Source organism: Anser anser (assembly GCF_964211835.1).
Source record: "Anser anser genome assembly, chromosome: 5".
NCBI lineage: Eukaryota > Metazoa > Chordata > Aves > Anseriformes > Anatidae > Anser > Anser anser.
This window is the reverse complement of record NC_139725.1, coordinates 40,773,482-40,787,524: the sequence shown is the minus strand read 5'-3', so window position 1 is coordinate 40,787,524 and position 14,043 is coordinate 40,773,482. Positions and strand designations below refer to the sequence as shown.

At 36.2% G+C, this 14,043-nt stretch overlaps 1 protein-coding gene across 16 annotated transcripts in view; it reads left to right on the top strand.

Annotated features, from left to right (window-relative positions):
• Positions 1-14,043, top strand: part of RALGAPA1 (Ral GTPase activating protein catalytic subunit alpha 1) — a 132,588-nt gene that overhangs the window by 75,354 nt on the left and 43,191 nt on the right. For all 16 annotated transcript variants that reach the window (XM_083837708.1, XM_083837698.1, XM_083837712.1 and 13 more), the window contains 5 exons: positions 1,688-1,822; positions 2,293-2,476; positions 9,319-10,183; positions 11,740-11,811; positions 13,145-13,268. In XM_083837708.1, the coding sequence (XP_083693834.1) occupies positions 1,688-1,822; positions 2,293-2,476; positions 9,319-10,183; positions 11,740-11,811; positions 13,145-13,268 (1,380 nt within the window). The remainder of the gene's footprint in view (positions 1-1,687; positions 1,823-2,292; positions 2,477-9,318; positions 10,184-11,739; positions 11,812-13,144; positions 13,269-14,043) is intronic.

Here is a 14,043-nt window from a genome sequence, read left to right as displayed (position 1 = left end):
GTGCAAGTGAATTTCTGAAGTTTTTGTAGGAAAATACGCATTTAAAATTAATTGAAATAGATTGCTTTCAGTAATTAGAAAATCTTATGTCTTTTTTCCTTATGCTAAGTGAACTTAGAAGTAATGTAGACTCTTCAAAATTGTCTTATAGTGAAAATATATTTTCAACTTGTGGGGAGTACATTACAAAATACTATGAGGTTATGGTTTTTTACTTTTTCCATTGTAAGTACATTTTTGAGCAAGATTGCATCTGTAATATTCAGATGAATTTGATTGTTGTCATCCTTCAAAACAGTTGCATCTTCTTATATTTTCAGGGCACCTGAGTCCCCTAGTTAAGACAGGCTCTTTCTTCAACCCTCTGATACTCACAGTAGTATTTGCTGTCTCCTGAAAGCTGTATCTTTTCTGAGTTGTTTGGCTTTCCTCTTAGACTGGGGGACCAAGAGCTGTGGGACACAGTGGTCATTTAAATTTGGACACTTCAGTGCGGTTTTGCACTGGCAGCTCTGTTGTTCTGGAGCACCCATTCCAACGGGAGCTACAATTCATCCATTGGTCATTTTGGCCACCAGAGCCCCATTTCACCTCTCCTCTTTGCTTGTGACAAGTCAGTGGCTGTTGTAGGATACAGCAATATATCAGGCTAACCACCTCTCCAACTGAGGATGCTTCCCAAAAATGAAAAAGCTTCCCCATGACCTCTAGCTGATCATTTTATGTCAAATGCTGCATCAGAAATGGGTTTGCTTAGTTTGACAAACTTAGTCCTAATGCCTTTTCAAAAATTTGTTTAATAAAAAATACTTAGAGTCCTTCATTGTTAGGTTTATTTTATGGTGCTTCTGTGAGACGAAGTTGTAATATATTACGTGAAATGAGTAAGACGTTTTTACGTCTTTTATTAGTAAATTACTTAAGTGGATTTTCTTTGAAAGACTTTCATTTAACTTGGAAAATATTTTAGAAAATCTTAAGCTATTTGTCTGAATTGTTCATCTTCCACAGCTAAGTTTTAAAAATTAAAAATAATTATTTGAAGCCGGTAAGTTATTAATAATTTGGCATGTGTGTTTGTCTTAATCTAATTATGTTCTACGGTCTTTACAAATATCCCCTAGAGGGAGTTGGTTCTTTTGCTGACTGAGGAGCCTACAATAGAGAAAGCAGTTCGATTTCTGTCAGATAATACCTGATGCTGCATAGCAATATTGACATGTTGTGAAGGAAATTCTGTATTATTTATAAAGCAGAAATGCAGCTGTGTAAGTTCAGTTTCGTGTAATCCTTCATTCACTTTACAGGGAGATTTATATTCCGAATGGTATGTCAGCCTTAATTTGTACGTGTGTAATCTGTCATTTTGTAAACAGCACCCTACAGACCAGTTTTGAAAAATCATGGGTGTTTTCTTAAGCACGGTAGCTACTCAGACTTACCATGATGATAAACTCTTGTATGGATGGTCTTTGTTCAATATCTCAGTAGCTAAAATTTTCACTCATGCTATAGCATTTTGAACATACAGCAGCTTTCAAACAAGTGTGACCTGCCATTTCTGTCTAAGGTTGACAGGTTCTCTAAACTGAGAAAAGAAAAGAAAACAGAGAAATGAAATACAGTGGTAACCGTGAAGTAACGAGTGCTGGTTTAACTGATTTATGATTGAAAGTGTTTGTTGCAGTTGGTGGTTTCCTTACTTCTGTGCCTGTTGGATTGGATAATGGCCTTGCCATTAAAGACCTTGCTGCAGCCTCTTCACTCTACAGGAGCAGAAAATGATAAGACTGAGAGATCTGTTCTTAATTGTATCTATAAGGTACATGTTTCTTTACTTGGTAAATGAGAATACCATTGGCAATAAGCAAAGTAAAAAGTGTTAATTTATAATTACTGTCTTTATGTACACAGAACAAAGATTTGTTCTGTTTGGGTATTTTTTAAGTGAATGGGATTAAAACCTCCAACAGCATAGACCTAGTGTATGTAATTAGGAGAGACAGGAGATCTACAAATAAAAGTGGCTTAATGATTTGTTGGAAAACGTGTTTCATGTTTCTATACTGTTAAATTCCACTTCAGTGTAGACACAATTTTAGTGGTTTTCTTTGCAGACCTGGGTTTGTTTCTGTAAATATTAAGCCTCTAAAATTTTCCCTCATTTTATCCTACCTACATACTTCCAACAACTTCATTTGAGAACATAAATAAAAATAAACTTAATTTCTTATAAAACTATCAAATAGAAATTTCAGTAATTAATATAATGAAATCCTGGTTTTGTTCTAGGTTCTGCATGGATGTGTCTATGGTTCTCAGTGTTTTAGCAACCCCAAATATTTTCCTCTAAGTCTTTCTGATTTGGCATGTGTGGACTACGATCCTTTTATGCATTTAGAAAGCTTGAAGGAACCAGAACCACTGCATTCTCCAGACTCTGAGCGTTCTTCTAAACTTCAGCCAGTCACTGAAGGTTTGTGAAATTGCCTAAATACATTTTATTTCAAAAAGATTTTTATCTTGGTTTCCACTATTGAAGTGTTTGTCTAAAGCATAAGTTTTAAATTCTAACTAGACACTACGTAAGGACCATTAGTATGGAATTAGCTAACATAATTTTGAGCAATTACTGTTCAATTAACTGAAATATATATCTTCTGAACAGTGTGAAGATCAATTGGATACAGATTCTTCTGTGCTCCGTATCAACAAAAAGCGTTACGAATTGCAACATGGATAAATGTTGCTTTTGAGTTTACTTTCCGTAAATTATTTTTTTCTTAATTTTACTCCTTTTTCTAAAAATATTTCAGATTTTGTTCTTATCTGAGATTGCAATATTATAAGCTTTTTTTTTTTAACGTCATAATTTGTTGTTGATCTATTTACACTTTTAGAAGAGAAATTTTCTCTCATCTATTTGGAACCATAAGAGAACTGAGAATTAGCATTTTCTTCAGAACTCAAAAATAGAAATAAGAAACTAAGATACACTGTATAATATATATACTACTCTTCTGTATCTAGTAAATATCAGATGGCTACTTTGGGAAGAAAATTGAAAAAGATGAGATTAATACTGATACCAGAAACTCTGTGTAGTGCTATTCTCCTTCCATATTAAGTTGTTCCATTTAGGCTTCCTTAAAGGTATTAAGAACCAGATAAATGCAGAAGCTCTTTGTAGCAGCTGTGTGCTAACAGCAGGTGATTTTGTGGTCTGTAGTGACTACGTGCTGTTTTTTATGTAGAGAAAATGACTAATCATTGTGCCCTTGTCTAAGGCATGCTTCATCATCCTCAAGTACTTTTTTGGCCAAAGAATTCTAAACATAGAGCTGTCCCCTAATAAGCTCAGTATTGGATTGAACAAGTCTGATTTGAGAACTATTGGCAGGAGGAGCTGTAATTATTAAATTTACTGAAGAATGAAGCAAGGTACTATAGTTGGCTTTTTGTCAAATGGCTGTGGTCTTATTAGTAAAAAGTAATCATCTGCTGGGTCAGAATGAAAGAGGCTTCGAAGGATTCATTCTGTCCTAATTACAGTCTCACCTATACATATTATGTAAAGCTAATATTTAAAGCATTTGCCAAAATTAACTTCCACCGCATGCTCTATTACAGTGTAGTGAATTGTAGTAGCTTTTTATGCCTGGCATCTTTTGTATTCTGTAATAATCTGTAATTATGGGTTTGCAGCAAATGCTGTGTGGCTTGTTTAATCTGACAATCTGAAAAGACAACCCTGAATAGATTTCTCTTTAAATGAATGCAGTTGCACAAAGCCTTAGCATCGATATCTTCATTTTGCATTTCCCTACGTGATCCGTTCTTTTATGATTTCTTGTTAAATTTCTAAATAAAAGTAATTTCAGGTGTTCCTTTTCTCTCTCTCCAGATAAGTTAAGGAAGACCCGTATGTTTTTAAAGTTTCAGAACTCAGGAATTGTAAGTCAGGTTGTGAAATTTAATTGGCAAATGACAGCATTATAACGCAACCCTGGTCTTGCAACCTTGGCATTTCTAGCCTACATTGCCAGGCAGAGAACAAAATTGGCAGTTTTTAACTGATCACACAGCATCTCTGGCACTGTTGAAGGAATTGGACAAGTAAATTCAGTAGATAACGACCAGCCTAGGACTCAGTCAAGCCAAGGGGGTCAGTTAGTGCAAGCTAGCAGCAGAGCAGTTCGCCAGCTTCTTATTTAGTAGAGTAGAAGTGCTGTCATATCTTTTTGAAGATTATGGAAACAGGTAGGACAGCAGTAGTAGGGAAATCAGGGAAGTTTTACAAAGGCAGGATGGGGATTGTTAGACTCTTTCCTTAGGTCTCAAGCAAAAGTGAAAGTACTGAAACAGCAGTATTCTAAACAGGATGCTTTTTATCAGTTTAAGGGTTGTGATTCTCGTACCCTGTTACGCCTCCCATTGCTCAAGATCAGATCCATCACAAGTTTTATGGACACTTACCCCCAGTACAAATTGGTATGAGACCATGAAATTATAGGACTTTCAGTGGTACAGCTGTATAATGGAGGCAGGATCTATTCAGAAGTTGGAGCAAGCCCTCCAATAAACAGCTGCACAAAGATTTCTTAAATCCTCTGGAAACAGGCAATGGGGGGAGAGAAAAGGAATATTCCCATCTTTGTTTTGTTAACTTGCCAAATGCTGTCTCTTGCAAGGAAGGCATTAGGTAGAATTATCAGGGAAACTGTCTTTTCCTCCTTTCTATAGTTTTCCAATAAAGTAGTCAATTGCAGTAGAAGATGCACAAAGTATGATTTTGAAATTGTGTTAAGTATATCAAAGTGTTATATTTAGACCAGAAAGAACTTTCAGCAGCTAACAATAGACTTCAATAAGCAGCTTTTCTTGCATCATCTGAATTTGCAGACAGCAAGTCTGTGGTGCTTTAATACATCTAAGGAATCACAGAGCATGTCTACCAGATGACCATATCCTCCAGCTAGTAGCAACAACAGCTTCCTCTAGCTACAGTACAGTCATTAAGTGCTGCCTATGCTGATTAGCTGCACCTAACTAGCCTAGAGTCAGTATCACACTGATACAGGCATACTTTCACCAAGAAGTACAGCATTATAGTGTCCAGTTTAGTTATATCGTGCCATGATCTGCTCACCTACTTCTGATCTTTTACCTGTCATTAAAGGACCATGAACATATATGAGGGAGAATTAAAATGGAGCCTCTCATTTAAAAATTTTTAAAAATGTTTATATTAAATGATGTAAACATTTACGAAAAAGTAAAATTGTTTTCTGTAACACATGTATAAACAAGGAAGGTGGTTACATGAAAATATGTAGAGTTAAGCAAGTGCTATGTATCTTCTAATATTAATAGATAGCAGAATCAGACCACTGGATAGAGTCTAGTTGGAAGGAAATAGTATATTACAGGAATCTCTTTGCAACTCTAGGCAAAACACTTTAAATCCTGTCCTTCATAGATCACATCTGTTAGAGGCAGATGTGATTGGAAAGGCAGTAGTTGCATTGCATAGACACAGTGGTGCATCAGTTATTGACTTCATGTATTTTACCCTATATATGTCATTTCTTCAAACATTTTTAAACTGTTTTGTGTAGACTGATCATTTTTCCTAACATGTTTCAATTTCTGAAGAAAAGTTCTCCATGTGATATAAATTTAGTCTTTGCTTTTCTTCAAAAATTAGAAAAATAAGGTACTTTCACTTTTTTTTAAGGCTTTGCTGCTGTTTGCTTTTTTACTGAAAGAAGACAAAAAGTACACATTTTAAAAAACAAGCCTATACATGGTGCATCCAGATTTGTGTTTTGTGGTGGATATTCTAGAGAGGGGCTCTCTCTGTACCTGTAGCTTAAAATCAGAAAGGAGTAGGACTTCCATAAACTAATGTAAAATTTAGATATCTAAGCTAAGCTGAACTCTCTTAGGCTCCATCTAAAAGTAATGGAGGAAAAGAGTTTCCAGAGAATGATTCATCACATTTCTCCAGTTTGTGCTTCTAACTGAGATGAGTCACTCTGTACTGGTGCATCATTCTTTTGGATAGCTAAAAGGATGAGGAGAGTTTAATTCCACCCTCAGTCATTACTTTTTCCTTCTACTACATAACTGTAGTTGTTTAGAAGCGGTTCGACCAAAGTTGAAGTAAAGAGTTAACAACACATCCTAAGGAAATTCAGGAATCCTCCATTCATGCCACTGATACAAATTAGTGGTGATGGACTTTCATTCTTCCCACAAAAGTGGTAATTTCAGGAACTGAGAAAAATGTAACATGCTTCTAGCAAATTACCAAGTGATCACATACACATGCAAATTGCATTGCCCAAGTGAAAGACTGTACCACTGTAAAGAGAGCAGAGATGTGTTCCCTTAGGATTACCTGTTGGCAAAGCAGCCAGTTAGACTTCTTTAATGTGCAATAGCATGGCTTAGTTGGTAGAATCTGTAGTAAAGCTGTGATGGCTTGCATTATTGCATGTTTTGAGCTGCCCTTTCAAAACACAGTGCATGGTTTAGATATTCATTTTAAGAGTCGTAATATATTGAATATGCAGTTGTTCCTGGTTGAGGAGATGTGCTTCTAGGAACAAATTCGTAAATGTATCCTACATGTTACGAATTTAATTTAAAACTCTCATATTTTCCAAATGCATTATTGTTTGGTTTTTGATTTGTTTGTTTTGTTTCCTTTTTTAATGAGGGAAACCATCACCAAAATCTAATTTGCTATGTGGCAAAAATGTTTATAGAGACTGCTTTATTTTATTTCAACATAACAGGCTATGTCTTACAGTTTATTTTTTTGTATGCTTCTCTTAATAGTTCTGATTTAAGTTTTGTGTGACATTTTTGGATCAAGTGATCAACATTAACATATTCTGAGGAGATGCAGTGAGAAGTACTGTTCTCATGTTCTAATGGAGGCACTTAGAGTTTTATATTACAGCTCTTTTATTTTTTATTTAAATTCGATAATAATATTTTCATAGAAAGACTATGGTAGGGCTGGGAATGGACCTTCCAAATTTTAGTTTGATGTTCCACTCTTTGTCTTTTTGTATGTCTTTCTGTATGTCTTCAGGCTCCTAAAGCAGTATCTTTATGCATGTAGGCACAATACATCTGTGCTATGGTTTGAGATCTTTAGGGTTTGCCACAAAATAGCAATAGTAATAACTTACATACTATTAAATCCCTCATTCTTTCGTTGTTTCAGCAGAAACACGCTGAAGACAGTCTATTCAGTGAGACTTCACGTAGCTGGGAAGCTCACATCTGTTCCTAGGAACCTGGCAAAAGCATTATCGTGCTTATCTGTGCAGTAACAAGTTGTAAACATTTGGCATAAATGTGCTGACAGAGGTGGCCAGCATCTGCACTGTCCAGGTGCTGCTTAGTACCACACAGATGAATTATTCTTCAAGCATCCAACTTGTTTTCTTTGTCTTGTATACATTTGCTTACAGTTCCTTCTTATGTTTCAGCAGATGGCACTATAACTTAATTTCCTCATATGCTATCAGTATCTGGGCATTTAATTCAGCTTCAGTGAATGTTTTTATGTTTCTTAATTTTTAAACTTCAAGAAGGCTTTTTGATTATTCAAGATAATAAAAAATAGTATATCTAATTTGTTTTTATCTGTTTTCAGGGACTTAATCAAAACATTTGAAATTTTCTGAGTTTTAGAATAATATAGAAATTAAGTGGATTTATTAACAGGATGAGATGTTTCCCTTTTGGCACTTCAGATCTAGTGCTCCCTAAAGGTATGGAAGAGCCAGATTCCCAAATGTCCCTTACATGCTTTACCCAAACTTTGGGAGAAAAGAAAAAAAAAAGGAAATATATACTATTTGTTTACTTTTGCAGATGCAGAAAATATTCAGTGCTTTAGAAACTAATTAACTGTCACAACAGTCATTACGCATTACAAATTGGCCTTTGTTTTTCCAGTTAAACCAATTGCAGTTTTTCTAGGAAAATAAGTTTGGACCTTAAACTGCAAAAAGACATTAGTTTATTAAGCATTAGTTTTTTTTGTGTATTAATATTCAGTATAAAGGGAGATGAGCTAATTATTCTTACTTATCCAAGAGGTTACATTTTCTCAGTAAATACTGAGTGAATGAAAAATGAAAAATACTGAAAGAATGAAAAAGAAAGGTGTTTCAGGATATTTTAATTTGATAGATTTTAGGTAACAAAAAAATGGGAGGGAGCCAGGACAGCTGACACAGACTGGCAACAGGGATGTCCCATACCTTGTGGCCTCGTGCTGAGCAATAAAACTGGGGGAGTTGGCCGGGGGGGTGCTGCTGCTCTTAGGGGAGTGGCTGGGCATCTCTAGGCAGGTGGTGAGCAACTGCATTGTGCACCACTTGCTTTGTATATTCTTTTATCGTCATTATTATTATTATTACTATCCTTTCCTTTTCTGTCTTATCAAACTGTCTTGATCTCAACCTCTGAGTTTTTACCCTCTTTTTCGGATTCTCTCCTCCATCCCACTGTGGGGTGAGGAAGGGAGGGAGTGGTTGTGGGGTACTTTACTGCCTGCCGGGTTAAACCGCAGCACAAAGCCATATTGAAATACTGTTACGTTTCACAGCATGAATTTCATATAAGATGGGTACAATTTGCTTCTCTTTCTCTCTCCAAGTTTTTCCAGCTTGAAACTTTTTTAAATGCAGTTAGGGTGTGCGTGAGATATATTTATTTATTATTTTGCTAATGTTAGCTTTTGTTCAGTATAGACAGCCTGGTCTTTGATTTAGCACTTTAAAATCATCCAGTGTTATTCTCAACCTAACCCGCAGCTATATGCTCCCCTGGGAAATTAAGATGGATTAGAGGTTTTGTGCATCTATGTTCCTTTGTTTTTCACAGTGTAATGATGTGTATAAATACAAAAATCCATTGCAGTTGGGAATGGTCTTCTTACAACGTAATTATGATCTCTAGCTCATCAGCAATTTAAGATCTATTTTCACTAGAATAAGAATTGCTATTGTGTGTCTTAGAGAAACCACGCTGATTACCAAGGTATGGTAAGGAGCCTGTAAAATAATTAAGATGCTTCTTTAACTACGTTGAGATTTTTCATGCTGTTTATGTATGAAACCAATGTTTGTCAAAATGTGTATTTTCCATTACTGCATTGGCTGTATGCTAAGCTCGTGGTGCTCATCCTCTGTTTAAATCTCCTGAGGAAGAAGAGACCAAAAGAAATAAGTAAATCTCAGTGTTGTTTTCTGAACTCTTACTTTAAAACCCGTGTTCTTTCTCTCACAGTGAAAAGCCACATGCAACAAGGATTAATTTCTGTTGCTGCTCGTACTGTGATAACACATCTAGTCAACCACTTAGGCCACTATCCTATGAGCGGAGGTCCTGCTATGCTAACTAGCCAAGTGTGTGAAAACAATGACAATCCATACAGTGAAAGTCCTGAACTTTCTCCTGAACTTTTTGAGAACCCAAACCTTCAGTTCTTTGTGTTAAACAACACTTCCTTGGTGTCTTGCATACAAATCCAAGCAGAAGACGACATGCCTGGCGGAGGACTATCTGCTGGACTTGCATCTGCAAATTCAAATGTAAGAATTATAGTGCGTGATCTGTCTGGCAAATACTCGTGGGATTCGGCCATTTTGTATGGACCGTCATCTTTGTGTGCATCATCACAACAGACGTCTTTTGCACTTTCACTGTCTCAACAAGACAAAACAGAAGATGCTCTTTCATCTTTTGAACACGTGGAGGATATAGCTTCAAGGGATGGAATTACACTCCAAGTAAAAAGGAAATTTAGAGACACTGTACCGACATGGGATACAATTAGGGATGAAGAAGATGCCCTTGATGAGCTCTTGCAGTATTTAGGTGTTACAAGCCCTGAATGCTTACAGAGAACTGGTGTCTCACTCAACATTCCTGCTCCTCAGCCAGTCTGCATCTCAGAGAAGCAGGAGAATGATGTCATTAATGCAATTCTGAAACAGCACACAGAAGAGAAAGAGTTTGTTGAAAAACATTTCAATGATTTAAATATGAGGGCTATGGAGCAGGACGAGCCAACCTCACAAAAGCCCCAGTCAGCATTTTACTACTGCAGGCTACTTCTAAGTATATTGGGAATGAATTCTTGGGATAAAAGGTAAAATGAAAAGACAGGACTCGGTGTTTAATAACTTTTTTTTTTTTAAGGAATTGTGGTACTCTTACTGTGTAATAATGGTTGTTCATAGAATGGGTCAAGCCAAAAATACTCCTGGGCAGCCAACAAAAGCAGAGAGGGGTTGTGCAACTAAGGAGGAAATGGCAGTTTTCTTCTGCATTTCAGCCTGTCATTTATAGAGACAGAAAAGAGAAGCCTGTTGCTTTTATTGCTATTTATGTTCATAGTCTTGGAAGGAGAATTGGAGGAGTGATATTTTTTCTAATAATCCTTTCACCAGCTGTACTAAGGGGTACTAGCATAGGTAGACAAGACATCTTTTTGCTTTCTTTGCTTCCCTTGTACATTTGTGCAAAAATCATTACATTTCTATGCCAGAATGAGACTCTGAAAGTGTCATATTCTCAGCTATTGTGTTGCTGGACAGTTTCCTGCTGCTTTGCCTGCTAAGAGCATGCTTGCATGCAGCCTCAAAGCATTGCCTCCTTGTTAGCTAACTAGAAAGACGTGTCCCCTACTATTTATTTCGACATTGGCAATGTTTGCGTATTGTTTAGAACAACAGGAGACGAGCCACGTTCAGTTATGAAAGTAAATATCTCTGTTTACATTATTGTTATTATTTGTGTTTAGGTGTATTTAGATGTATGTGCACGTACATGTGGATATGTACAAATATTAGCATCATAGAATTTAAGGGTCATTCTGAAAATTTCCTTTGCCATATCTGTCAAATTTTGTATTAGAGATACTGAAATATGTTCTTACTATGAGGGAAAATGAGTATTTTTAGAAAAAGAATAGCCCGTGTCACTGAGATACCACTGGAATCAAAATTTTTTTTACTTCAAAAATGTTGGTGTTATAACCCTTTAAAATTGTGCCTTTAGTTCCTCAAGGCAGTCTGTTTTTGAATAATACTACTGCTCTTAAATTCATTCCACTGTATTTTATGGGAAACATCTTAAGTGCAATTTTGTTAAAAATTAGAAGTGCCTTTCTGGCTGTAACATATTGTTTTGTTTTTTCCTTTAAATAGTTTACAGCTGGCTGGGCGACTACTGAGCTGTGTTCTGTTTTCTTCAGCAATTCAGAAGAGCAGAAGCTCAGTGTTTAATGCTCTAACTCCCTACAACAGTAGATTACGGGAGTGTCTTTTGTCACTAAGCACGTAATATTTTGGCCTAGTAAAGTGTGCAGCTTATATATGCATCAAAGGCAATTCTGTCCCTTCTTCTGTAGAGAGCAGATTGATTGCAGCTGGATCGAATAGGTGGACAGAAGCAAGTGGAAAGAAATAAAGGTTGTTTTCAGGGTTATAATGGATATAGAAGATTACCTGGAGTAAAAAATGGCTTGTACATTTTTTTAAAAGATACTTTAATCATTTTATGTAAGAAAGTACTGTTGAAAAAGCAAAAGCATTTGCTGGCTATTCTTGCTTGGACCTGGAAATGTTTTGTACAGTTCTTGTACTGTTCCGGTGTTACAGGTGAACAGGTAATAAAAAAAAAATTACAAATTTCTCTATTTAGAAGGAGCTTTCATCTCTTGAAGAAAAATGAGAAGTTACTTCGAGAACTCAGAAATTTGGATTCAAGACAATGGTAAATTCTTCTAATTGCTGCCCTACCTTATTTGTTTTATGTTTTATACTTAAATGGCTCTAGTTTGCATAGATGAGAGAATTGAACTGATTTTTAAATTTTTTTTTTAATTTTGTAAATTATTCATGTATACTGTAGTTATTGTTGTTATATTGAAGTTGCATTATTGTTACTTATAGAGTGAAATTCCACAGGTAGAATGTCATGAAATAGAGCAAATTTCAAAGTAACTTAAAATTATGAAAATCTGTATATGTAACATGGGATTATTTTAATTTTCAAATAACTTTTTAAAAAAATTAAAACATAGATATGTAAGTCTCCATGTATTTAGCTTCAGTTACTTGTTTAGCTGTTCTCCAATGCTCTTAGTATTTGAAGATGTGGAATTATAAGTGGAGTTGTAGCACTGAATTAACAAGTTTGAATTATTTCTGTATAAGTTAAAATAACATCCAGTGGAGGCTTTAGACTATATCCAGGAAAATCCAGTCTCTCAAGCCAAATGGTGGTAGTTTAGTGTATAAAACAGACTTTTAGTTTGGTGAGTTCTTTGCAAATGAGCACCAAACTAGCCTCTGAGGGCTTTCTCAGTACACTGATGAGGGCATTCAGGGATGGATATTAGAAGGAAATGTTATCTTTTTGCCCTTGTGGCACTGCAGTTAATTTCAGCGGTTAGGCAAGATGGGAACTCACTTAACATGGACTGTGAAAATTTTACAGGTAGAAGGGCTGTGGGAATTGTTTCGCTTCAGGGACAGTACTGAATGCATTCAAAGCATACCCTGGGAAATTGGTAGTTACTGCCTGGACTGATTTTGGATAATCTATCACAGTTGAGTAATCAGCGAGCAAAGCATGTGAAACCACCTTCAGTTGCTCCAATGCCTGACTGCAAGCTGTGAACAAGAGATGTTGTAGTACTTAAAAATAATTCATCTGCTTAAGATACATTTGCCACAGCATTCACAAAGCCTTGTTGTTAATGGGCGGTGCAATGTAAATGCCTGCGTTACAGGGTTTGTTCATCTCAAAACCCCAGCTATTCCATTAGCAATTGGTAGTGCCAGCACCATCCTGCATCTTAAAAGTGATGGAGGGGGTTAAAAGCTGTTAATTTATCACCAAACTTTAGGCTCTAGAGAAGATCAGACTAGAAATGACAGAACGGGTATATGGAAATAGAGAAGATGGTCAAAAAAGTTGTTTAGTTGTACTTCTGCTGTCTTTTTCAATGTTATAAAAGTCGTGTTCTGTGTGTACTCTTTGCATATTTTGGTTTCGTATTAGCAAAGACTCTGTCATGCAGTGACCGTCCTGTGTTTTACAGCCGAGAGACTCACAAGATTGCAGTGTTTTATGTTGCTGAGGGACAAGAAGATAAACACTCCATTCTTACTAATACTGGGGGAAGTCAAGCCTATGAGGATTTTGTAGCTGGTCTTGGCTGGGAGGTATTTATTCAAAAGTTTTATCTTAAGTTTGTTTACAGAGAAAATTATAGATTCTTCTACATCTCACAATTTGTTGTTTCTTTAACATTACTTACAAGTACTGAAATAGACTGTTTTGCTAGCAGGATAAAGAAAAGAATTCTGGTTTTAATTTTACTAGTAATACTAGCTATTTATTTCTAAGCCCTTTCAATTTAGGAAAGTTCATGCAGGCAGAGATTGTTCAGTAATATGCAGTCCTGTACTTGTCTTTCATGGACTGATTAGGAAGCATCTTGATTGCCCTGTGAAGCCTGAAATCCACTGAAGTTTGAGCTTTGCTCAAATTTGTGAATCCCAGAAGTAGGAATGTGCATCATTACTCATGCTCCCTTCTTCCTGCCTCCTGCTGTAGGCGTGTATCTGTTCACACACTTCATTCTCTTCACGTGCTTCTTCTAGCAGTCAGAAGTACTGTGATACACCCCATATGGTGCTGCAACTCTTTGGTCACTAGTTTGGTATCGCTATGAGGATTTCCTTTCTTTGCATCCTTTCTTTCTTCAGAAGGTTAACTTCCTGAGACCTAGAATTGTCTCACAGAAGTGCAGGAATCACTTCTGGATGGCTGTAGGAGTAACTGCACTTTTTCTGGTCCTCTTTCAACTTTGTGTTCATCAAGAGTATGCACACGCATGTCCATCTCTTTTTCTTACCCCTTTGTTTCATAAGAGCACTATTAGATTAGCTGTGTGGATAAGGGCTCTGACTTTTCTGCAGGAACAGAAGAAGACTG